This window comes from Lactuca serriola, chromosome 3 (assembly GCF_051521515.1).
Source record: "Lactuca serriola cultivar US96UC23 chromosome 3, Lser_US96UC23_V15, whole genome shotgun sequence".
NCBI lineage: Eukaryota > Viridiplantae > Streptophyta > Magnoliopsida > Asterales > Asteraceae > Lactuca > Lactuca serriola.
This window is the reverse complement of record NC_136410.1, coordinates 162,735,532-162,763,263: the sequence shown is the minus strand read 5'-3', so window position 1 is coordinate 162,763,263 and position 27,732 is coordinate 162,735,532. Positions and strand designations below refer to the sequence as shown.

The 27,732-nt window shown below is 36.8% G+C and overlaps 2 protein-coding genes across 3 annotated transcripts; one reads left to right on the top strand and one right to left on the bottom strand.

The window, feature by feature from the left end:
• Window positions 1-1,682: 1,682 nt before the first annotated feature.
• On the top strand, window positions 1,683-4,184 carry LOC145095839 (uncharacterized). The gene is made up of 3 exons (XM_079033661.1): window positions 1,683-1,753; window positions 3,501-3,856; window positions 4,045-4,184. Exons 1-3 carry the CDS (start codon window positions 1,683-1,685, stop codon window positions 4,182-4,184), a joined length of 567 nt encoding a protein of 188 aa, XP_078889787.1.
• A 1,783-nt stretch (window positions 4,185-5,967) lies between these two features.
• Window positions 5,968-7,612, bottom strand: LOC145093321 (F-box family protein). 2 transcript variants are annotated; one of them, XM_079031424.1, is made up of 2 exons: window positions 7,535-7,612; window positions 5,968-6,954 (listed from the first exon to the last, which is right to left on the bottom strand). In XM_079031424.1, the coding sequence occupies exon 2, from the start codon at window positions 6,896-6,898 to the stop codon at window positions 6,140-6,142; it is 759 nt and encodes a 252-aa protein (XP_078887550.1). In that variant the 5' UTR covers window positions 6,899-6,954; window positions 7,535-7,612; the 3' UTR covers window positions 5,968-6,139. The 2 variants fall into 2 exon arrangements, with proteins under 2 accessions (XP_078887550.1, XP_078887549.1); XM_079031423.1 differs by having other exon boundaries at window positions 7,441-7,553.
• Window positions 7,613-27,732: the final 20,120 nt, after the last annotated feature.

Below are 27,732 nucleotides of genomic sequence, written 5' to 3'. Positions count from 1 at the left end.
GAAAAAAATATTGAAATTAAAAAAATGATATAGTAAATTAAATTAAATATAATTTTATTTCAATAAATACTTACTTGACCATATATCGGCTTTGAAGAAGGCATGAGGTGTCCACATCTGAATATTAATGAAATTAATGATGTGTTGGCAAGTTAATTCATAACCTGAAAAAAAAAACAAATGTTCCTAACCTTATTTGAATTGGGAAACAATTTGTACAAAGGGATCAAATTGTTGTTTATCCTGCTTAATGTAAATGACAACCAAATCCCTGCCTAATTTTAAAAAAAAATGTGACGTGAACTGATTTTAACAGGGATAGAAGAAAACGTGTTGCTTAAACCAAAAAGAAAAACAATAGCTTAAAATGTTCTCATTATATGTCAGCCTAAAATTAGTAGTTGTTTCTTTCCATTTCTTTGAAAGAATCCGGAGCATAATCTGGAAGTGGAGAGTGCCTCCTTCGGCTAATAATAGCAACCAGAATCATCAAAAAAATAACAATTAAATTAAGAAGTACCTTTGCGAGAGAGAGGCGGTAAAAACACACAACAGATCGAACTTTGTGTGAGGATTAACCCCAATTTATAGCTTCGATTTATGATATTACTGTGACCAACCATATGACAGGAATCACAAATGTTAGTTCCAGAAAACTCAAACCTTTATGGTAGGATTATGAGTTTAGATGAAGCTGCAACCAAAAAAAAATCCCTAATCTTATAGCTTCGATTTGAGGTCGAAATCACTCGCCCTAACAACTGAATTTGCAAAAATTTGAGACATACCTATCAAAATTAAGCTTCAATGAATCCATGCTGCAGGAGGGATGAGAAATCTTACCGAGAAGATAGTGGTGATGCCTTCAACGGTTATCAACACCAAGATCGTATGGGTGTTGCGAAGCAAAGGAGTGACGGGGGAATAAAGGAATGAAGAAGAAGAGTGTGCAACATCGAGGTGGTAGGAAGAGAAAACAATGAATGCCTCAGCCTCAATGTCTCGATTCCTCTTTCTTATTCCGATTGAACCCTAATCGAATAGAAAACCCCCTGTAGGTTCGATTTATGGTCTCTGTGTGTTGTCGTAGTAGGAGAGAGAAGCAGTCGACGGTGGTAGCCAAAACCACCGATAGCAGCAGAAATATGAAAATCAAAGTAAGAAAGAAAGAAGTAGATTAGGTGGGAGAGAGCAGGAACGCAGAGAGATATCACCTGTAGATGTGGAATGAGTGAGGCGTCGATAGCAACGAAGCCGATGAAGGTGGAATCGTCGGGACAATTTCGGTTTACCTTCGGCTTGGATTTTTCTCACGAATAGCTCCGATTGGAAAAAAAAAGGGGTGTGAGACACCGATTGTAGGTTGGTCTGGATTAGTAAGAGTGAAGGGGGATGAAGCAGAAAAAGAGTGGAACAATCGGGAAGACAAAAACTGGTGGAGGATACAGATGTTGGTTAACCATCACTGTAAGCGACAATCACCAATGAAGATGGTGAGGGTTTACTTAGGGCAAGAAGAACAATTAAAGGGAAAACGGAGATAACAATACGAAGGCCAGTAGATGATGACGGTGGAGGAGCTTTCCAGAGAAACTGATAACCATTGTGATGATGAAGATATCGGGAAAGGTTTATCGATGGGGGCAGGGACCAAATTATGAGAGAAGGCGGTGGAAGCAACTATGTCAGCATCTGATTGGAGAGCAAAGGCGGTGGAACTTGTATCAGAAGCCAAGGGAAAACAACGTGTCCAGTAAAATATAGACAATGTAAAAAAAGACCCAAAATAGAAAATGGACAATTTTTTAACATATATACATTAACAGGGGACCTATTGTGCCAAATCCTTAACAAATTTACTGTAGTTAAGGCAAGAGAATTTTAATATATATATATATATATATATATATATATATATATATATATATATATATATATATATATAATGAGAAATGAATAGTATTTTGGATGTTGTTTTTATTTCCACATAAGTTTAAGATATTGACATCTTTGGTCCCTCCTATTTTGAGAGTTTTATTGTTTGACAAATTATGTCCTTTTAAATTTCTATTTGTTCTCTCACTTTTATGGTTTGACAATTTAAGTCCTACTAAATTTCTATAATAATATTTTCCTTCCTTCTATTTTTATAATACTTTGAAAAAAAACATTTTCTACCCCTTTACATTTTAAAATTTTATTTTGACCCCCTCCACTTTGAACTTTATAAAATATTAATTTGATTCCTTTTATTTTTTAAATTTTCGTGTTTACCCACCGTAATATATATAAGCTGATTTTCTTTAACAACTTTCGTTCGTTAACTACATAAAAACTATTTTTTTATATACTTATTTTTGTATATGTGTCGATATAAATTTAAAGTGGTCAACTTTTCAACTCAAAATTAGAAGTTTCGTTGTTGATTTATAAAAAAACACTTGTTTTTTTAATGTACATGCGATATAAATTCAATTTTGTCTACGTTTCAATGTAAAGTTGTTTATGTTTTCGTGTTTATTCGAGTTTATAATATCTACACATTTGGTCCTTCTTTGTATGTTTTTTTTTGTCTACCATCGTCCTTCATATAAATCAGACCCACCACAAAATGGAAAGAGTAACTTTCTAGTTCAATCTATTTTTTTTTTCAAATTGTCAATTTTCTTCAAAAAAAAAATAATAATAAATATTTCAAATTTGTCATCCAACAATGAGATCAGTTTCATATGGCCCACCTACAAAATAGGCCACCATATATAAAACATATAAGACTATAAGATATGGGCACAAATTTGCTCGTTATGGCCGACGTGGCATGACAACAACGACGTTGTAACGGGGGAACCCCCCCTCCCTTCTCATTATAGCTCGTTAAGAGCGTATCTCGTTGGCGTCACAACTGGAAGAAACGAGTTAAATTTGAACTTTAATCGTTGACCGACCGTTGCCAACGGGTCATTTAAAAAAAATTAACTATCAAAAAAATCATTTATCCTATAAATACTTACAATTTTACAATTATTTCATATAATTTCTCTCTTTCTCTCTATATAATTTCAATTATCTTCAAAAAAATTATAGATCCTTTCGACTCGTCTGATGATTCCGATGGCAATATATTATTCAAGATGATGTATCATTATTACACTAACGAGTTGCTACAGCCATATCCAACCCCGCTACTAAGAAGACGTGCAATGTTAAACAGAAATCGCGAGGAAGGACACGAACATCTATATCGCGATTACTTTGCGGATAATTGTGTATACGGTTTGAAGGACTTCAAAAGAAGATTTTGTTTGAGTAGGAATATGTTCCTATGGATTGCCAACGCCTTGGAAAGTCGGTATTGTTTCTTTAATCTTAATACATATTTACTATACTTTTATACAAAATAAATACAAATGTACTACATGTTTCTTTAATTTCAATACAAATGTACTATATTTTAAAACGGTAGTTAATTTATGTTTTATGTATGGATTTTTTCAATTGAGATATGATGCTAGAGGTAGACGATGGTTTACAACGTTGCAGAAATGTGTTGTGGCCATTCGTTTGATGGCTATGGGGGAGTCACCTGACACCATGAACGACTATATGAGAGTGTCCGAAAGAACCGTAAGGGAGAGTTTGTATACATTGTCAAGAGGTGTTGTTGAAACATTTAGGGACGTATATTTGCAGAAACCTTCGTTGCATGATTTGCAAGAATTATATGCGGCACATGAAGAACGTCATGGGTTTCCAGAAATGATTGGAAATATTGATTGCACACAATGGAAATGGAAAAATTGTCCAGTAGCATGGAAAGGGCAATACACAAAGTGGTCATCATGGATCGTCTTTGTTGGTTTTTAGAGGTTGTTGCTTCTCAAGAATTATGGAGTTGGCATGCATTTTTTGGGGTTGCGGGTTCCAACAACGACGTCAACGTTCTTGATTAGTTGCAAATATTCGACGATCTTTTGAATGGAAAGGCCCCGAATGCTCCTTTCACAGTGAATGGAAATGAATACAAATTTGGATATTACCTTACAGATGGAATATATCCTCAGTATTCCACATTCGTGAAGGCATTCCGATACTCGGTTGAAGAAATAGACAAAATTTTCAAGAGAAGACAAGATGAAGCATGTAAGGATGTGGAACGTGCTTTTGGAGTGTTAAAGACGAAGTGACACATAGTTGAACGTGCGACACGACCATTGGACTTAAAAACTCTACGATATATCATGTATGCATGTATCATAGTGCATAACATGATAGTAGAAGATAAATGACGAAATATTGCACACTATATCCCAACAAAGCCCAAACACGTTCGATATCAACCAGGAACAAAGTATTTGCATAGAGTCGTTGACATTCGGGACGCAAATAAACACATACAACTTCGAAAGGACTTGACGGATTATATCTTCCACGGTAACGATAACAAATAGCGTTGTTTAGGAAAAATAAAATATTTTTTTATTGTAATATATATATTTTTTCAATTTGGATGTTATGTGTAATTGCTATGTTATTTTTTTTAAACATTATGTTTTATTTAAAATATATTTGTTTTAACTAAAATAGAAACTCGAAAAAAAAAAGAAAAAAAAATTATGAAATGGAAAAAAGTTGGTATTATAACATGCTCTCAACATGGTGACCATCTCCCAACTTGATGATATAACATCATTGTTTACGTGACATGTGAGATGACACCAAATTGGTGTTATAACAAGTTGCTCACATCCAATGCTCTAAAATATATTTTGTTAATTTTCATACAATATTTTTGTAAAATATCTCTCAACCAAAAAATTTCGTTTTGTTAAAACAATATTAAACTCTTTTTTATTATGAAATGACATCTTCAAATTTCTACCAAAAATAAACTTCAAAAATATGTTCTTAGATGGAAAAAATCAGGATTAGTGTCAAAATATAAACACATATATTTTTGTAGTGATAAATATATTCGCAGGTCAAATCTTAATTTTTTTAATTATTTTCCAGTAATGATATTGTTTGGGTATTTTTTCAGGTCAAACAATAATTTTGCAGGTGTACCTATTAAATAATATACTTTTCTATTTCTGTAAATAAAAAAAATATTTTTTCCGAAACCAAGTTTGTCAAGATTTTTTATATAAGATCGCTTTTCGCTTAGCAAAATCATGATCATAAGATCAAATTGGATCGTAAGATCCTACCAAAAACATTTTAAAACATAAAAAATACATTTTCATTAATTTGTTAACGATTCAACTATCAATAAATAGTTTAAAACATAAAAATACATATCCAAATATCTAATAAATCTTTTAATGATAAACAATTAAAAATGGGTATTTACATAGTTAGTCAAAGAAAAATATTAGATTTAAAAAAAAAAGTTAGCAATCCTACAAATGATTCTACGATCTTAGAATCCGATCCAACGATCCTATCGCGATTTTACCGAAAGACGGTAAAAAGGAAAATAATAAACAATAAATAAATAAAAATTATTAAAAGCAAAATAATAATTCTGTGTGGAAAAGGACCAAAAACACAATAAAAATATACAATAGAGGAAATCCAACAATAGAGGAAATCCAAGTTAAAAAAAAGTTGTGAGGAAATCCAACAATAGAGGAAATCCAAGTTAAAAAAAAGTTGTGAGAGATTTCCTTCTACCACACTACCAAAGGGACTCTATATGCAATTTGCACACTAATACACTATATTGCATTACATATCATTAGTATTTAAGGATAACGTATTATCAGAATTCAATTATAACCAAAGAAAAGACTAGCACCAAAATTCAAATTTTACTTTAGATAACATGTTTCTTTCTTATTTGATTATAAACTTATACCATTGGCCCTTAAACTATGATCCTAAAAAAGCACATTCCCTAAAATAAAATAAAAATACTAAAACTACATTCCTTCTACATCCAATTTGCACACTTCATCGCACAACACATTTAACAAATGTAAACAAACTTCAACCATACAAAACAAACATTTGACATAGTTGCATCAAGTACAAGAAATTGTTCATATCTTTCCATCATAAACACAAACAAATATCTACAACAATCATCAACAATCAAAAAGACCAATTTACCCTTATTCAATCAACAACATGTAACCAATTACTTCCAATCAAGCATATCCAACAACCAAAGCACCTCATCCTCCGAATTAGCAGCATCACAAAAGTCCATTTCAACCCCAAACACATCAATGATCCCTTCCTCCCCATGTTCCATGAACAACAAAGAAATCCAAGCCCTAATCCCAGACACAAAAGGGTAAATCGGGGAAAACACCAAGTAATCAAACGCAAGTGCTCTATAAGCAGATCGGTCAATATAGTCAAACATTGACTTATTGATTATACAAGCAACTTTATTGGTGTCTTTTCTTGATACAAGAACAGAAACACTAACAGTTTGAGTATAAGGAACAGCAAACTTTGGGTCAACAGGTAAAGTCATTTTATATTCTGGACCTTCTAAATGATACTTTAGGGTGTCACAGATGCCAGGTGGCGGGGTCCACATACCCTTTCGAAGGGCGGGTCCTTGAATAACTTGTGAAAAGAGTATTTCATCATCTGCCCATATGTCAATGTAGAATTCAAGGTCGTTTAGGGAGATTCTTGGGGGTAAAAGTGTCCTTCTGTGTTCACGTTTGTAGAATGTTTTGAATAATTTGTGGTATGTTACAGGAGGTGATGGATTTTTGCATGTTGAAGGCCATTTTCTTGCACATAGACATTTCCAGAAGTAATCATCTTGAGCTATTTGTTGCCAGTGTTTGCATACAGACATACAAGAAGCTAAATCAGGGCCATTTAGTAGGGGGAAAACAGCCTTTAATATTTCATCTGATGACATATTATTACTCATTGCTTAGAGCATTTGGTAATTCGTGAAGTGGGTAGTGGTTGACTTGTATGTTTGACCTGCAAAAGATTTAGAAGCTCTGTTTACTTTCTCCTATTTGATTCTGTTCATGACAAGACATTCATCACATGATTGACTAGAATTATTCATCAATTGAGTCTTATATCTTGTAACAAAATGATATGTTGTAATGTTTGATGAGATTAAAGATACAGCGCTTGAATTCTACTTTATCTAAGAAAATGAAAATGATAACCAGATCAAACTGAGCAAGACACCATTTTTGAACACTGGTATACAAGGTCAACCAAAGATGAACAAAAGCGTATAATCCACCAGTATAATACGACTTTCATATATCAACGAATGTAGATATCAGAATGAAATCACGATCCGCATATACATACCGGATAATTCCAATGGATTGCGGTCGATTCAATTTAGGGTTTCTTTAGCAACTATACTTTTGGAACCAAAACAAAGGAAAAAACCTAAAATTGATATCAATCAAACACTCATAGAAAGAATACAGACGAAATAATCACCGTTTTGTCATGAACCGAGCCTTGATTACAAGATTGTTAAGATCAATTTCATGGCAATCAACGACGTAAAATAAAAAAGGGGCGATGGAATCACCTTTGGTTGACGAAAGACAAAAAGCCCTAGAAAATGACGACGATGGGCGAGAAGGTATTATTTATCGAAATGATTACGTGGACGTCATAATCTGATGGTCTCAATTGCTTCATATTATTTATCTTTTCTTTTTTATGTTAGATCCTTTCTAATCCTTATTATAAATTTGTAATAAATAAATTAGATGTGAAACTATTATATAAGCTTATTTAAAAGAAAAATTAAATATATAATTCAAAATATTTGAGAAATTTGAATTTATAAGAGAAATGAGAAAAATATTGAATTATAAAAATTAAAGTGTTTTTTTTTCTTTTAAATTTAAACAAATAATTCAAATAAATAAATAAAGGAAATTAATGAAACTTTAATTTAGTAATTTTGAAATTAGAAAGAAAGTTTATTAATGAAATTGATATGCATTTATTATTATATTTAAATAATATATCGAATTTAATAAAATAAAAAAAAACCATAAAATGACATGTTGAATAACAATTAATTTAAAATAACAAAAAAATATATATGGCAAAATAAATAAGAATGTGACATATGACAAAAAAAAACTTATTTTATTAGACTAGAGGGAGTTGTAACACTCCTAGCATCTTGTCATGTCATTTTTTTGAGTGTCATATCATTTTTTTTTGTCTTGACACCTAATTCTTAACATTTCATAGGGAGTGGTAACACTCTTATCACTTAATTTTTTACTTTTTCAAATTTAATTAAAATTTATTTTTTTTAATACATAAGCATTTAATATTACATAAATTCTATTTTTTTAATACACAAACATTTAATATTACATAAAATTTATTTTATTCAAAGGACAACACTTAATATTTAAATAGAAAATGTTATATTAATTTAAAGCATAATACTAACTTAAAAGGTTTCTATTTTTGAACAAAAAGTAGCAAGTTGCTTATACTTTGGGAAAAAAAACCATGTAGCTGAAACTTTGGGGATTAATTATGTAAATTCTTTATCTTCTTCGCCAACAAATTTCATCAACAAAAATGAAAGCTTTCGACACTTCTCAAGTGCCAAAAATGGAGGGATTTTCCAATATCAATTCAATTAGGGTAGTTTATTTCTTTCTCTCAATTCTCGTCATGCATATAACGAGTAAATTATAGCGACATCCCTAGCGAGTGGTAGAGGGTGGTGTGCTCCATCCTTAGCACCTTTAGCGAGTGAGGTAATGACCCCTACTCCGTTTAGCCTTAGAGTAGATAAATTTATTTTCCTATTGACAAGTGTCACAATATTAGAAATCCTCATTAATATTATATGCCACCTTTCATGCTTTATGTCAACCTATTAATTCCCTATTTCAAAATTTTAAAATTTAAAATTCCCATTCTAATTACATTAAATAAATAATTGATTCTTAATTTCAAATTGTAACGACCCAATTTTACAAAGAAAAAAATTTCACTTTTGAGTTAATCAAAACAAATCTCATAAACCACAGATTCCCAAACACATGTTTTCAAATTAACATTCATTACGTCTTTGTTTTCCTTTTTAAAACATCCGAGGGTCCCAAATACATTAAAAAGAGAGATAGAGTGCGCGCCACATCATCATGCCGGGCCCTTGCCCTTGGGCTCAAAGTACCTGAAACAAATCAACAACCTGTAAGCGAAATGCTTAGTGAGTTTCCCAGAGCATACCATACACATTCACATACACATATCATGTTAGAAAATTAAAGCTACAAACATGCCACATAAACCATGCAATACGATCCAACAAGAATGCTATGGGCTACCCCGCATGGTCTTTACCTAGGACTGCCATGGGCTACCCCACATGGCCTTACATCCAATGTCATGAGCTACCCCACATGGTCTTTACCTAGGACTGCCATGGGCTACCCCACATGGTCTTATATCCAATGCCACAGGATCCCCCCAGGGTCTTCCATACCAACATAATATCACATAACATATCAATTCATAAATGAATAACACACACATAACATGATCACATAATGGGCCGACCTTGGTGCCGTAGACCTACAGGTATGGTGAGAAGACTCACCTCCGTCCGATGAATACAAATATTGCCCTCCTAATAATCCGCAACCTCCCGAGCTGAATAATAACAATAATAATATAATCAATGATAAGACCTTAAATTACCCAAGGAAAGGCCTAACCTTCAAACCCTACCCCAAGGCCCAAATACCCTTTTCTTGCAAATGGGCCCCAAAATCCAAGTCCAATATCCATAATGGGCCCCTTGGCCTAATAAAGCCCAACCATTAAGTCCTCGGCCCGAACATGATGAAAAGGCCTCTCACTCATAGAATCCATTCAAGCTCAACAGCCAAATGAGGCCCAAAGGCCCAAAACAACTTAGGGTCCAACTGAGCTGCATACGCCCAACGTACCTCCTTGGTATGTGCAGCGTACTGATGGTCTAGGGACTACGTGCTGCGGACGGATAGTTACGCCCATCGTACAACCGTATTAAGCACTTCTCCCATTAAGTGCTTAATGCTTGAATCCCTCACGTCCAAAAGTTAGATCTAAGTCTGAAAAGATGTCCTAAGGCGTAAAGTTGGCAACTTTATGCCCTTGCATGCCTCATACACACCCAAACCACTCCATTAAGACCTTTCCAAGGTCTTTTACCCATGCTTGAGGTCAAATCTCTCATCAAACTTCCATTTTTATACTTCTAAATGACTAGGGGACCTCAGATCTGACTTTTATATCAAAAGGGAAGGCTTAACCCAACAAAAGAGGTCCAAAGTTCATAAAAGGGACAAACCACCAAAACCCTAGATAGATCTAAAGATTAGAAAGGAAACATGCAAGCTTTTTACCTCCAGAAGCTTTGCAAGATGCTTTTGGTGCAGGATCTTGAAGCACCCATTTGATCCAAGCTTGCTTGACCACCCTTCTTCTTGAAATACACACAAAAAGGACACAAATGCACTCTTTAAGGCTTAAGAATGATCTCACAATGTTTCCAGGAGTATATGGATGTTCTAAGGCTGTGGAGGCTCTCTAGGGTTTAGTCCAAGGAACTTAAGGTTGTTTAAATAGGCCTCAAGTCCGGATAATTAGGGTTTTGCAACCCTGACACGTACGCCCCACATAACTTAAGGTAAGCCCCGCATACCTTGATTCCTTCGCGACCACATCCATGCAGTACGCTAAGCGTACACTTAAGTACGCCCAACGTACTTAAGGGACCATTTATGCAAATATTATAATCCTTAGGGTTTTAAGACGTACCAAAATTTTGGATGTTACAACTTGTAACAACCCGAAATTTTCCATCGCCGAAAAACCCGTTCTACCCGTAAAACTCGCCGTTTATCAGTTCATTCCGATTTCGTTTTGGGTTAAATTATTTAAACTTATATGTTTATTTGATACTAATGAGTGTCTAAACCCCTTAGGAACTCATGAAATTAGCCCAAAATGTTTACTTCAGAAATTTTAGAAACGTCCTCGTCGGGTAACGACAACTTAATCGGGTGCGACCAAAAGCCCCGTTTAATGCCGGTATCAGGTAGAATTCCATCGTGTCCGAGTTTTTGGACCTATTTAAACGTGTTCCAGCTTTCATTTGAAGCTTTTGCTTCCTCTCTCTACTCTCTCTCTAACCTCTCTCCTAAATCCAAGTTTAAGGGTCCAAATCTCAAATTTAAGGCTTCTAATCACCAAGGTACCTCCCCTAACTTGTTATGCAACCCCTCTAGCCTTCAAATTCGAGTTCAAATCATGGAATAGGACCACATTCATGAGTTTACAGCCCTGGAACAGTCCTAGTCCGTGAAATCATGAATGTGGTCATATTCCATGATTTGAACTCGAATTTGAAGGCTAGAGGGGTTGCATAACAAGTTAGGGGAGGTACCTTGGTGATTAGAAGCCTTAAATTTGAGATTTGGACCCTTAAACTTGGATTTAGGAGAGAGGTTAGAGAAAGAGTAGAGAGAGGAAGCAAAATCTTCAAATGAAAGCTGGAACACGTTTAAATAGGTCCAAAAACTTGGACACGATGGAATTCTACCCGATACCGGCATTAAACGGGGCTTTTGGTCGCACCCGATTAAGTTGCCGTTACCCGACGGGGACGTTTCTAAAATTTCTGAAGTAAACATTTTGGGCTAATTTCATGAGTTCCTAAGGGGTTTAGACACTCATTAGTATCAAATAAACATATAAGTTTAAATAATTTAACCCAAAATGAAATCGGAACGAACTGATAAACGGCGAGTTTTACGGGTAGAACGGATTTTTCGGCGATGGAAAATTTCGGGTTGTTACATTATCCCCCCGTTAGAGGGAATTTCGTCCCGAAATTCAAATATTTAGATACAGATCATGAATTGGAATGAGATACGGTTGGATTTGCTGCTCTGGGTTTTCACACTCCCAAGTGGCATCGGGTCTCCGCTTGACGTTCCAGCGAACCCTCACTATCGGGACGCGTCTTGATTTCGTCGAGTAGATACTTCTTAAGGACCGAGACATGAAGTACCAGAGGAATGTTACTAAGTTCTGAGGGTAGTCGAAGTTTGAAGGTTACGGAATCGATCCCACAAGGGTCGCGAAGGGTCTAATGTATCACGAGAGAAGTATTTCGCTTTTCCAAAGCATTTCATGTTTTCTCTGGGATAAGGCTTTCAATAGAATACAAACTCCAACAAGAAGGTACATCTTCTTGTGGCAGAGTAGCTAAGGGCTTGATGATCCTGAAAGAGATTTCTGGGACCTGTGGGTTATGGGCCTACGGGTATGGTTGCTTTGTTTACTACAAGATCAAGGAAAATGATTTGACCGAAGGGTACCACTACGAACTCGTGGTGATCATATCAGATCCTGATCACAATATTGGATATATCATCTTCCCAGAGGTTCGGCTACGAGATAGTTCCAAGAATTAGGTCAATACGAGGCTTGACTAGACGTTCGGAAGGAATTCTCAAGGATTCTTGGGAAAGGCATCGGGGAAAGAGTTGCAGACTTCCTATTTCCCGAATATCACACGGACGGGGAATGTATGGGAAACTTTCTAAACTTTGATACACGAAGATGCGAAGGTTGGATTTAGGTTTGATGCCGAGAATTATGAGAGTCGGTATCAGAAGAAAGATTCAGACGGATGACCCTTTCGAAAACAAGAATAACAACATGAATGAGACTCAGTCATTACATGCCAATGATCGCATCAAAGCTTTTCACGAAAAGTTTACTATTAGATCAAATGGAAAGGAATAATCATCCGAATTAAGGATAAGATCTAAGGCTATGACATTAACGTCCTCTTTCTCACTGGTTGGTCATCTCGATGGTACACATTTCGATTACTAACGAAGGATTTAGTTTAGAAAGATATTTGAATAAATGGTTAGCAAATTCTTTCAGCATTAGAATCGAAAAGGATCACGAGCACAAGATTCATCGAGGAGAAGTATACCTATGGCATCGGTGGGGTTGGCGGCTGTCCTTTCTTGTCCCATAGTCAGGACTCTCCCGGTGTTGCCAGATGTTACTGCCTTAGGAAAGTTTCGTTTATAATGTCCGACCTCTCCACAACTGTAGCAAGTTTGACTGATACCAACTCCGGAAGCTTGACTAGCTGATTGGGTTAGGGTTCTGCAGTTTCGCGCTAGGTGACCTTCCTGGCCACAGCTCTTACAAAACTTTGCACGACAAGGGCCAGGGATGCGATGGTGGTAGCTACATCGGTTACACCACGGGAGGATACCGACATATCCGGTGACAGGTGCTTGGGCTGAGGAACCTACAACAAATACAGCAACAAGGGTAGTGGCAGCGTGGACTGCCACTATCTGCTGTTTCTTCGAGGGTTCCGGGGAAGACTGACTCTTCTTCTTCTTTTTCCAAAACTTTCTTTTCTCGCCACTCTTTTCTGTTGGCTCCGAAGTGGTGTCAGAAGTGGTGTCTGCTTCTTCTTGGTCATCATTGTGATCGATCAGGGTTTGCACTAGACATTTGGCGCTGTCATAGGTATCCGGCTTCGCCGCTATAACGTTCCCTTTTGTTGGCTGGGTTAATCCCCAGATGAACCTCTCTACCTTTTTGCTCTCCGGGGTAACCATTCCCGGAATAAGCAGTGCAAGTCATCAAATCTGGATGTGTAGGCGGCGATATCGGAACCTTTCATCTTCAGGTTCCAGAGTTCATGCTCCAGCTTCTGGATTTCACCCTGAGGGCAATACTCCGCGCGCAGTAGTTCCTTCATAACTTCCCATCCCATAGCATTGGCTACAGGTAGAGTAAAGGATTTGACTCGGCCGTTCCACCAAGTCAAAGCTTTATCGATGAGCGTACAGGCGGCAAATTTTACCTTGTCGGATTCCGAACAGGCACAAATCTCGAAGATAGATTCGATTTTCTCTAACCACCGAGTTAGAGCAATGACACCCCTTGTGCCATCGAAGAATGTGGGTTTTGCGTTCATAAAGTCTTTATAGGAACACTCCTTCCGGTGTCCTTGATTACCTTCTGGGTTTTGGGTTTGGGAACCACCCTCTGAACCACTGGGGTTTAGTTGAGGTAGGATGGCTGATATTGTGGTAGTAATGGCTTCCTGAAGTGTTTCCAGATAGATTTGAAGAGGAGGTGGTGGCGGCGGAGGGTTGTTGGTGTTCTTCGAGCTAGGTCTCTTTCTTGGAGGCATCTTGATCTAAAAAGATCAGGAAAGAGAGGATCATAAGTCCTCTGAATTGAATCAAGAGATATGGATCAGGGGATATCTTATCAAGACAGATATAACATTATATTAAGCGATAAGGCAGGAAAGAGTTATCAAGGTAGATAATTTTATCGCTAGAGGAATGATCAAGGAACAACGCGTATACGAGGATTTCTACAAAGGATCGGCTCGAGAAATACTCCCATAGTATTTCATGGTTCGCTGCGACGACGGCTCGTTATTTGGGGTATTGGGTAAGTTTTAGGTATGCTGCGTACCATAGTCACTCCCAAGCACATGTTGGCCGTGTCTCGAATGAATATAGTTGGCCAGGCTATATTGATCCTACACACGACTACATAACTGCCCAGGTTTAACCGCAGCATACAACACCCATTTACTTATATTTTGTTCTACTTGTAGTACGGATTTCGACGGTCGGGTATACTTGTATACTTTAGAAAATACTTATATTTGTAGAGTATACTTTTAGTTCAGAGCACTTAGGCCCCTTAATGTTTATAGTCTTATACCATGTAAGTTTTGGTATACTAGTTCACTATAAACAAGGGCTTTGATACCAATCTGTCACACCCCGAAAACCAAAGGCGAAATCAAACCCTAGAAATTCCAAGCCTTGAATCAAACCCTAGAAATTCCCTCTTATGGTCCTTACTTTGTTCAAAATACATTTCCAAGCCTTGAATCAAACCCTAGAAATTCCCTCTTAATTGATACAAGCCATTTTGCACCATAAACCACCCCACCATGAGTTTACGGCCGTAAACTCATGGGGAATGGGTCTTTAGGGCCGAAAACACTCCTATGAGTTTACTCTTGAAGAGTAAACTCCATTCCCTAGTCATACAAGTCCTTAAACGCCACCCGGGTCCTTCCAAACACTCAAAATGGGGTGTTTCCGCAACCAGGAGTGTATGTCCCTAACAAATAAATTAATCAAATTCTAATTAGATACAAATTTATATCATTTGATAATCCATAGGAATCTTGTGCATTCGCGAACCCAGAACTGACGCTTAGGATCCAAACTGACGTGTTTCTCAACCGGTGAGTTCATACCCCTACCCTTTTTCAATGGTTTTTCAAATGTTTTCAGGGGGAATACAAGCAAAGGTACAAGGAAATCTTGTACTTAAACATATTTTCAGTTCAAATGTTCTATTTCATGTATGTTTCTAATGTCGAAAAATCGTGATAACTAATGATTTGAATTGCAGGGAAAACAGTTAGACTAAAGTCAGATTTCTTTAAAAAGTGTTTTAAACTATATTACTTTTTGTAAAAGAAATCATACTAATCATAACTAAGATTAATACTAAACGAATACGAATATAACCAATAGGATAGTACAAATACAAATACGAATGCGAATTATGAATATAACCAATAGTATAGTACAAATACGAATACGAATACGAATATGAATATAACCAATAGTATAGTACAAATACGAATACGAATATAACCAATAGGATAGTACAAGTACGAATACGAATACGAATACGACTATAACCAATAGGATAGTACGAATACGAATACGAATACGAATATAACTATTAGGTTAGTACGAATACGAATGCGAATACAAATATAACTAATAGGATAGAACGAATACGAATACGAATAGAAATAGGACTACGAATGCGAAATAACGCCTTTGGATGACACCAAGACTTCGAATATACAGTTAGTGTATGCCTTGAATGTCACCAGAGTTTCGAATTTAATACGAAAGTACACCTCTGGACCTCTACTGAGTTTCAAATACATCCGCCTTAGAATGTCGCCAGAGATACGAAAATACAACTAAGTTAGTAGATGATAGACATTCGAATGTAGAATAACCAGGAGTTTAGAATACTTAACTAATATTACGAGTATGGTAATCATTAGTACATCGAAATTAAATTTAAGAACCAACCCCGACACATGGGAAAATATGGGATTTTCCTGAAGTAACATAACAACTAGTAACGAAATTAGAAACGAATAAAGTAACAAACGAATAAGTAAACTATTAGGAAAATATGGGATTTTCCTGGAATGACATAGCAAACCGTTTTCGAATTTGTAACAAAAGATAACTAAACTGTTTTCATAAGAAAAATATGGGATTTTCTTGAACAACAACTTTTTCAGAAAGCAAAGGAAACTCGTTCTTTTCAAAACTAAACCGCTTATGAACTCACCAGCTTTATGCTGATTTTCAAATCGCTTGTATTCTCAGGTCAGCGTTAGACAGGTACACCGCCACCTTTTGGAGAAGACGGAGCGTTCTGAAGACTCGTCTTTACTTTTGTTCATATAATATATGTATAACACTTGTATAACTTTTCTTTCAAACAGATGTAAACAATATTATGTAATGTAATGTTTTGTGTTTACTGTTTTACTATGTGCATTGGATTTGATACTCAACACGGAGTCAACCCTGGAAATGTTTCCGCCTTTGGTTTTCGGGGTGTGACACAACTGTTGAATTAGATGTTTAAGCCCACAACTATTATTGGTATGTATTTGACCCGAGAGTAGCATGGTCCATTTGGGTTGCATATCATCAGGACAATTTGTTAGGATGGACTTTTGAGAGAAGGTTATTTATGGTTTATTAATATATTATAAGTTATAATATATTAATATGAAATCATATGTTTTAATTAGTATCGATCAAGAATTAATTTGGAATTAATTTAGTGATCAAAAGAGACTAATTAAATCTATGGGGACTAATTATGATAATTAGTTATATTTATATGTGTTGGGCTTACGACCCATGTTGGACCAAGTTTATGTATGGATACATAAAGAGTTGGGCCACATGAACCATGGATCATAAAACCCATGGGTATGGATTATGGGTTATACCCATGACCCTTGGAATCCTACATATAAATAGGTTACTCCATAGCCAAAATCACCACTTCTTTTCTTAGAGAAATATTGAGGTGTTTTGGTGCATGGAATTCTCTCTCAAGAGCCACCTTTGTCCTAGGTGTGTTGTGATTCCATTTGAGGCATTTCATACTATTGGTGCTAAGATCTTAAGGCCAAATACATCAAGACTTCAAGCCACATAAAAGGTATGTTTCCCTAACTAGTATATTATATGGTTTATGTCAAATGCATGCTAGTTATAGGTTTAATGCCTTGGAAACCATTTGCATGTATAATTAGTGAAAACATAGATCTAAGGTATTTATGGTTGTATGTGCACCATAGGATGTTGTATTATACCAAAACCCAACAGTGGTATCAGAGCCATGGGTTGTTTTCTACTATATTTGATGCAAAGGTATTTTTTTCAAGTTGATGAAAAAAAAGAAAAAAAAACATGAAGTTTGTCAAATTTTATGATAATTACTTGATTTTATGAGAAACTAATTATTTGTAAAATTTGAGTCACTTTAATACAAGAGTTGAATTAGGTCAATTTATTAAAAGATAGAATGATATGATTATTTTATTTGTTTTAAAAGTTTTATCTAAGTGGTTTTAAGGAGTTACAAATTTTTTCATAAAATTTTGGAACTCAAAAGTTTTTTTTTAAAGTTATGATCTTAAGAGTTTTGAAACTTCCATAAGTTATGGATGTGAAATGTCTCATTTATTAACTCTTTAGGTTATGAAGTCCAAGAGTCTTCAAAGGATAATTGTCAAAGTTTCAAGATTTGTATTAGTTTATATGATTATCTAATTTCTTGAAAATTGTTGATGTGAATTATCTTTACTTATGAGTTTAATCTAGATCATAGAAAAAATATTTGATTATTGTGTTAATTGGAATATTTGATCTTAATGGTTTTTATGAACTCCATAACTTGTCCTCAAGTTATGGAAAATGAAGAGTTTTTCTTTTTAAAGTGTCATTAAGTCTCATAGGTTATGAAAATAGAAGAGTCTCTATTTTTAATGTTATCATTAAATGATTTAATGTCTTCCATAACTTGTCCTCAAGTTATGGAACTTGATTTTTTTTTCATTAAACCTTAATTAAGCTCATAAGTTATGAAAAAGCCAAGAGTTTTGAAAGGTTTCAAAATTTGTCCTCAAGTTTTGGAATTTGTAAAGTTACCCCCCATGTATACTTTAATTCCAAACTAGACCTTAGAATTTTAAAAGTTAAAATTCAACCCTTATACTTTATAATATTATAAGTTAATAATATATATATATATATAGATATCTATACGAGTAAAGTCAGTCTTACCGTTAGTAGGCCTCATTCACGAAGCCGATCTATAAAGGGGGTATAAGGTTACTGCCTATAAAATGGCAGTTTAATGGGTGTCCACTCTCACCCACTGCTTCCTTGACCGGTGGAGGGTCATTAGCCGAACGGGTAGGACAAGGACTATAATTCTCCCTTCATTAAAAGTATTAATGATAAATACTAAGTACCTAAACCTTTTATAAATACCCAATCTTAGTTACTTAGGAAAATGTGAAAAAGGTGCTAATCCATGAAATTACACTTTGCACTTTGTTTAAGTCGGTTAGTGGAGCGTGTGTGGTTAACCAACACACTAACTCGTATTTAACAAGGTAGGAAAAGGGTAACTTAATGTTTATCATAGTATTGATGGAGTGTGTGTGGTTAACCGGCACATCGATTGAGGGGTAAACACTTAAGGGTGCCAAGTAATTTGCATGGTTACTTCACACCTTGTTTTGTGATCCTCGGCATCCCAGTCACAAAACCTGAAGGGCACACTCGAGATTGAAACATGCCATTGAAAAGTTCAATGAATCTCAAAAGATCTAGGAGTTTCAAATTCAATTAAAACCTAATAAATTATTTCGTTTTTCATGGTTGAAATTGGTGAATCGTCATTCACCTACCTTCAAATATTCTATAGCTTGGATTACGACATCCCTCTTCCAAGTTATAAAATAGTTTGTTGGGTCCTAGCCTTAATATTTCATATTGGGTGTTATATTAAGGACTTTAAATCAACTATCTTGAATATCTCCCAAAAGATGTCTACTTCAGACATCTATGATCTTCCCAAATATCTTGGAGCTTGACTTCCTCCACCTCCTTCAATTATTCTCCCTAACCCACAAGTTCAAGGTCACTCAAGCCCTATTGGCAAGGCAATGTCTAGGTGTGATCACATCTTGGAGATGAAGTCACATACTGACAAGTCGGGAGAGTTGGGTGTCAAAGTCTTAAGAAAGTTAGTGGTTCAATAACTTTCTAAGTCACATAGTGAGTTCCTTGGGACTCCTATGAAACAGACTATGACAAGACCCTTAATGATCTTATCTATTTGCTTGGTGCTGCTAAATCAGAAATGATTTAGTGTACTAGTAAAGCAAATTTGATTAGGAGATCAACTTCCCAAAACTTTATGGACAGGGACAATAGTGACACAAGAGATCTAGAAAAGCATTCTCTTCCCAATGGAAAGGGATCGGCCATAGTCAACTCGGTTGGCCAAATGGTAAAGAGAAAGGCTAAGTCTGAGATAGTCCCATGTACTATTACCTAAGGGTCCATATGGTCCTATTGCCAAAAGGAAAGGGCATTGGTTGCGAAGCTGTCAATTTTACCTGAAAGATCATAAGGCTAGTAAAGTCAATAAGTTTGACTCTATTTCAGGTAAGGTCCACTATCTAACTCGGTTAAGTTTCTATTCTGAGATTCTTATTACAAGATGTGACTGGGTCACATGTTGATGTTTAAGAATCAAAGGAAAAGTGAATGAAACTTAAAGAAAGAGTATGTTGAATCTGATCGCGAAGATGGATTTCTATCGTTTGATTGAAGATTGGATTCTTGAGCTACTCTTAGGAGTTGTGATAGATTGCTAGGAAACAAGTAATAACATAGTTTTCATTTCAAGTTACATTGTAAGGAAAAAGTTTTTTCCGCATTTTAAAATAAATAAAAGTTTGTTTTACTTTATTTTTATCTCCTTACAATGGCATTCATGAAAACTTTATGTTTGTATGTTTATAGCAATATTGAAAATATGAATTTGATTCGTTCATTTGTGGTAGTGTCTAAATTTACCAAATAAGGAAAGATTCTCATCACCCGAGTTTCAATTGGACCGAAACTTGGAATCATGCAAGTTGTATAGTATGATGAATGAGAACTTTTGAGCATTGGAAAAATTAAGACTAACTACTTGTTCACATGGATGTGTGAGTCAAGAGAAGGACTAAGGGATCAAGTACACTTTCTTGTGCACTTGTCAAAGTCCACCACAAAATTTGGATAAGACTATTCGTCATGATTTACTAAGGTTTAGTAAATATGATTATACTTACAAGCTTAAGTATAATTCTGAAACATTGGAAAATTTTCAATGTATGACAGAATGAATAAGAAGAATCAAATTAGGCAGATGAATAAAAGTTTCTCAAATCTGAAAAGATGGGAGAGTACTTTAGTATCATGTTTTAAGGTCATCTTAATGATTTTGAGACCTTATCACAATTCATCCTCTAAGTACATTCTGATAGTTAAGAAGAGGAGTTATGAATTGTTGAAGTGGTTAAATCAAGAAGATTATTCATACTTCATTCCAAAACAATTCATAGAGTTATACTCTAAGATTGTAACTTGAGTGACATGTCTTAAAGAAGGTTTAAAAAAATTGTCAAATGTAAGAGTAAAAGTTTTCTACTCTTGTATATTTGAAATTGGTAAGTTGTGATGTTTTGGATAAAACAAAGACCAACTAAGGCTAATTGTGTTAAGTGTCTGTCTTGATTAGAATCCACACTATCTCTTGAATATTTGGCAAGAAAGTCGTATAGGTCAAGGAGACAGTGGGAGTCTAAAAGATCCTGAAAAAGGTTTCAAGAAGTAATCAAGAATAAAACCTGTATTTCATCGCTAGCACACAAGTAGAGGTTTATAACCTATCGTGCTAACATTTCTATGCCCATTCCAGTTAATTTGGCTACACATTTGAGTTCTACATGTTCTCAATTGTTTGCATAACTACTTGGAAGCAATGGTAGGCCCTTGAGCTGCCAGGTGGCAAGAAGTTAAGATTGCACAAGTTCAATCCATATGAGTTTGGATTTGTCATTATCCTTGTCTTGTGATTATGGTTTTGACAATTCACATGGATAAGAACACATACACCATGAAATCTAAGTGTCATAAGGTTTCTCTTCGATTCATGAAAATGATGGTAAGGAAACTCTTTCACTAAGTAGATTTTGAGTAGATAGCAATTGCGGGAATGACAAAAGGTCTAAACATTATGATTATGGCATCCCTATTCATAATTGTTTAGACACACATGTTAGCTATCTAAGAGAGGTGTATGATATTGATAAACTCTTATCAAGGCAATCTAGTATCAGAAATCTGAACTTTAGTAAGAAAGTCAATAAAGTATTGATTTCTAGAAGTTCAGTTGATTTCTGGGTACATGTCAAAGCTAGTGGGAGCATGATAATTATGATAAGTATTGCAAGTTAGCAATGTTAGTTATAGAAAACAAAAGTTTCAATTCGTGAGGTTGCAGGAGTTGAAAAAGTTGTTTTGCTATAATTAAGAGAGAGGAAATTATACTTCATCTCAAATCTAAAAGCTTAGATTGAGGTCTTAATCGTATTTAGTCAAGAATATATATGAATTTCATGTTGGGATGGCTCAAAATAAGGAAATCCTATATATGGGTTCATTATTTGCGTTCTAAAATTCGATTATGATTACGGCATCCCTTTTCATAATCTGAATTATGAGAACTTGGCAAATAGAAAAGGAAATATTATAGCAAAAGACTGGTTTAGTCTTTATGTGAGACATCATGAATCGTGTCCCATATGCTTCGGATATAGGATCGATTACATGTGCTATATTCACTCTTTCTAAGTTTTTCCAAATGCCTGGGGCATGAAGAAGGGAAAAAGGTCTAGAAATTGATATGACTAAAATGATTAAGCAATTGTTGAGGACAATCTAAGGTTTACCAAAGATTGGTTGATCAAGGACAGTTGGAAGTATAATATTAATTCTGGAAGGACCATATTAACATAATCTGTAAGGAGGCAACTCTTGTTCAGAAGTGATAGTCAAAATGGAATATGGAAATGCTTCAAAGTTAGAAAGTATTCAATCTGTATGATTAGGAAACTTAATGCAAGAAGGATGTTTCCAAGGAGTTGATCTCCTTTGGAATACTCTGTAATGATTATTGCCAAGTCTTTGTGAATTTGTGCATAATCATTACAAGAGGATCAATGCATATAAGTTTAGAATCTAACAAATTTCAGTAAATGGCATGAATTTGGAATTCTTGTATTTGCAGTAAGATTTGGGACTGTGAAATGAGAATCATTGGAGTTATGTTCAATTAATCTATTTCACAAAGTAAAGATCATAGACAAACATTGTATGCATACTTGGTGTGTGGCATGACTAGTGTTTAGAAAAACATAGTGTACATGCTTGGAGCATGGGACAACTATTGTTTTAATTCAAGAATAAAGTTGATAGCTGAAACAGTATACAATGAATAATGTGTAATCATATGGTGATAAATAAAAGGTGTTTTATTTATATTCATAAGTTCTGAGACCATATTGGATTCGATTATTATTGTGTTTCACTTTGCATGTTTTGACTTCCAGAATAACTAGGTCGTTGTTCTGATTGACTAAGTTATTCAAACCATCCACAGTCGGTCATATGTTGGAAGTAGATATGAATCAAGACTGTCATGGGTTGGATTTGTAGAGGTCTAAGATGTTGGACAAGGTGGTGCTACAACACTCATGAGTTCTCATAAGTTCTGAGTATTGGATTCAACCCGCGCTCATTGGAATAACTTCATGGATTTTATCACGAGTGATTATGAGACGATAATATCTTATATTCTTCAAACCTAGAGATATGAGTTGGTTATACATTGATTGCACGAAAACGCATTGGTAACTCGATGTTATAAAACGTGCCTTTGTGTATGATTCAACAAGTAGTAGAACAAGCCATATGAGTCGAAGTTTATCCATTCCTTTTACCTTCGGGATAAAAGCTATATCTGTGGGCCCCTCGATGATTTGATGATGACAAATGGAAGTGCTCAGCCGGGCCAGGACTGATTTGATTTGTTCAATTAGTCAGTTGTCATAAATCGGAAATTGGGAAATAACAAATGGACAGAGAGAATGATTATAATCCATGTCTCAATCCATATGATATCTAGAATGGAGGAATATATGATCCCTTATCTAATGGACGCGTCATTGATTTGTTCAGAGTTCGACAGCGGCTTTAAGAGCTACGATTGCTAGTCGGGTTATGAAGTCGTACTTGCAATAATAGTTTTAGACTTATCCAAGTGGGAGACTGTTGGATTAGATGTCTAAGCCCACAACTATTATTGGTATGTATTTGACCCGAGAGTAGCATGGTCCATTTGGGTTGCATATCATCAGGACAATTTGTTAGGATGGACTTTTGAGAGAAGGTTATTTATGGTTTATTAATATATTATATGTTATAATATATTAATATGAAATCATATGTTTTAATTAGTATTGATCAAGAATTAATTTGGAATTAATTTAGTGATCAAAAGAGACTAATTAAATCTATGGGGACTAATTATGATAATTAGTTATATTTATATGTGTTGGGCTTACGACCCATGTTGGACCAAGTTTATGTATGGATACATAAAGAGTTGGGCCACATGAACCATGGATCATAAAACCCATGGGTATGGATTATGGGTTATACCCATGACCCTTGGAATCCTACATATAAATAGGTTACTCCATAGCCAAAATCACCACTTCTTTTCTTAGAGAAATATTGAGGTGTTTTGGTGCATGGAATTCTCTCTCAAGAGCCACCTTTGTCCTAGGTGTGTTGTGATTCCATTTGAGGCATTTCATACTATTGGTGCTAAGCTCTTAAGGCCAAATACATCAAGACTTCAAGCCACATAAAAGGTATGTTTCCCTAACTAGTATATTATATGGTTTATGTCAAATGCATGCTAGTTATAGGTTTAATGCCTTGGAAACCATTTGCATGTATAATTAGTGAAAACATAGATCCAAGGTATTTAGGGTTGTATGTGCACCATAGGATGTTGTATTATACCAAAACCCAATAACAACTCTCCCCCACTTGGACTAGACTCCGCCCTCGAAGTCTGTGGCTGAAAACAGATCGGGGTAATGCTCCCGCATCTTCTCCTGTAGCTACCATGTCCATTCGGAGCCCCTTCGGTGCTGCTATTGCACCTTTACCAACTTTACTTCCTTGTTCCGAAGTCCCTTCGTCTTCATGTCAAGAATGGCAACCGTCTTCTCGACATAATTCAGACCCCCATCCACCTGAATATCATCCAAGGATATAACCGCAGACTCATCAGCAACATACTTTCGAAGCTGAGACACGTGGAAGGTGTTGTGGATCTGACTAAGCTCTTCTGGAAGCTCTAAAAGATAGGCTACTTTGCCCACTCCGGCTATGATCCTGAACGGGCCTATAAATCGAGGCCCTAGCTTGCCTCTCTTACGAAACCTGATAATCCCCTTCCAGGGTGACACTTTCTGTAAAACAAAATCCCCCACCTGAAACTCAAGATCCGATCGTCGTCGATCAGCATAACTCTTCTGATGGCTCTGCGCGACCCGCAACTAGTCGCGCACCTATTGGATCAATCCGGTGGTCTTGAGTAGCCCCTCCGTGCTCCCCATCACCCGATGTCCAACCTTGTCCCAACATATTGGGGTCCTGCACCTCCGACCATATAACATCTCGAATGGAGCTCTCTCGATACTGGCATGATAAATGTTGTTGTACGAGAACTCTACCAGTGGAAGGTACGTATCCCAACTTCCTCCAAAATCCAGCACGCATGCTCGCAACATGTCCTCCAATGTCTGGATCGTCCTCTTACTTTGACCGTCATTCTGAGGGTGATATGTTGTACTGAAGTGTAGTCGAGTACCCAGTTCCTCGTGGAACTTTTTCCAAAACCTGATGTAAACCGAAACCACTGACACCGGCACCCATACCTACCCACCACTTCTCGAGCATAGATGTCTGCCAACTTTTCTGCGGATATACTTTCGGAGATCGGAATGAAGTGGGCACTCTTTGTCAGTCTGTCCACAATAACCCATATAACATCCACTCCCCTCTCCGTCCTCGGTAGCTTCGTAATGAACTCCATAGCGATCTCTTCCCACTTCCACATGGGAATGGGTAACGGCTGAACCTTGCCATGAGGCCGCTGGTGCTCGGCCTTGACCTTCCTACAGGTCAGGCACTACTCCACAAACCAGGCGATCTCCCGCTTCATGCAGGGCTACTAATAAATCAGTCTCAAGTCCCTATACATTTTTGTTGCACATGGATGTATAGAAAACATGGACTTATGCGCCTCCTCTAACAGTCTTTGCCTCACCCCCTGCCAACGGTACCCACACTCGGCCACACTGAGTCAAATGACCGTGGCTACCCTTGACAAACAAAGGATACTGACCCCAAATTTTCTATGCTTTCCAGTTCTCCTTCTCCACCCCCTCAACCTGAGCCACCTTGATCATTTCCAACAAGGGAAAAATCACTGTCATCCTCATACAAATGTCCCTAATTGGGGACCCCGTCGCCTTGCGACTCAAAGCATCGGCCACCACGTTGGCCTTCCCTGGATGGTATAAGATCTCGCAATCATAATCCTTCAGTACATCCAACCATCTCCTCTGCCACATGTTAAGGTTCTGCTGATCCATCAAATACTTTAGACTCTTGTTATCGGTGTAAATAATAAACTGCACTCCATACAAATAGTGCCTCCAAAACTTGAGGGCAAACACCACCGCCCCCAGCTCTAAGTCATGCGTGGGGTAATTTGCCTCGTGAGGCTTCAACTGCCTTGAGGAATAAGCAATCACATGCCCCCTCTGCATCAACACTGCACCCAACCCTAATATCGATGCATCACATTATACCACTAAATCATCCAACCCCTCAGGCAATACCAGGACTGGAGCCTTGCATAACCTCCTCCTCAGGGTCTCAAAAGCCTTCTACTGATCCTCACCCCACCAGAAAGTCACATTCTTCTTGGTCAAACGGGTCAATGGCACGACAATCTTGGAGAAATCCTGGATAAACCTCCGGTAATAGCCCGCTAAACCCAAGAAGCTACGAATCTACGAGGCATTCCTCGGTACCTCCTATCGCATCACAGCCTCCACCTTGGCTGGGTTAACCAAAATACCTTCTTGATTAATGACATGCCCCAAAAACTGCACTTCCCGCAACCAGAAATCACATTTGGAGAACTTTGCATAAAGCTTATCCGCCCTCAAAGTCTCCAACACCTTTCTCAAGTGCTGCTCTTTGGTTTTAGAGTAAACCAAGATATCATCAATAAAAACGATCACTGACTGATCCAACATCGGTCTGCACACCCAGTTCATGAGATCCATGAACGCTGCCGGGGCACTAGTAAGCCCAAATGGAATCACCACAAACTCGTAATGCCCATAACGAGTCATGAAAGTTGTCTTCGGTATATCTTCATCCCTAATCCTCATCTGATGATACCCGGACCGAAGATCAATCTTGGAGAACGAAGATGCACCCTGAAGTTGATCAAATAAATCGTTGATCCTTGGCAAAGGATAGCGGTTCTTCACCGTCAGCTTGTTTAGTTCCCTATAATCAATGCACATCCTATGCGATCTGTCCTTCTTTTTCACAAAAATGATCGGTGCTCCCCATGGAGAACTACTCAGATGGATGAACCCTCAGTCTAGTAGCTCTTGAAGCTGCGTAGATAACTCATGCATCTCCGGTGGTGCCAACCGATACGGTGCCTTGGCTATCGGAGCAGCACCCGACACCAAATCGATGCGAAACTCCACCTGCCTCTCCGGAGGCACCCCATGCAACTCCTCGGGAAAAACATCTCGAAAGTCCTGAACTATCGGCACACTGTCAATATCCGCTACCGCCTCTATTCGTGTATCCAAAACATAAGCCAAAAATCCCGTGCAACCCTACTGCAAAAACCTCCTGGCCCTCGCGGCTGAACAGAGGGTTGGACCCTGCGAGACCCTCTCGCCCTGAATGACTAGCTCTCCCCCCTCTTGGGGTTCGGACCTGGACCAACTGTCGCTCACAATCGGTCATTGCCCCATTGGCCCCCCAACCAATCCATCCCAATGATTACCTTCAATCATCGCAACGGTATGGGAACTAAATCGATGTGAAACCTCTCGCCATGCACATTCAGGACGTAGACCTGATATACCCTCGCAGCACTCATAGTGCGATCATCTGCAATTTCCACCTCGAGTGGGGTATCCAGAGTCCCCGACGTGCCTCGAAACTTCTTGCTAAGCGCAAGAGACACAAATGATCGGGTAGCACCCGAATCAAAACAGAACATGAGCCGACATACCATTGACCAAAAAGGTCCCTATGCAAAACATAATACATACATATAAGCAATTATCAAACACAAGATAGAGAAGAATAAACACAT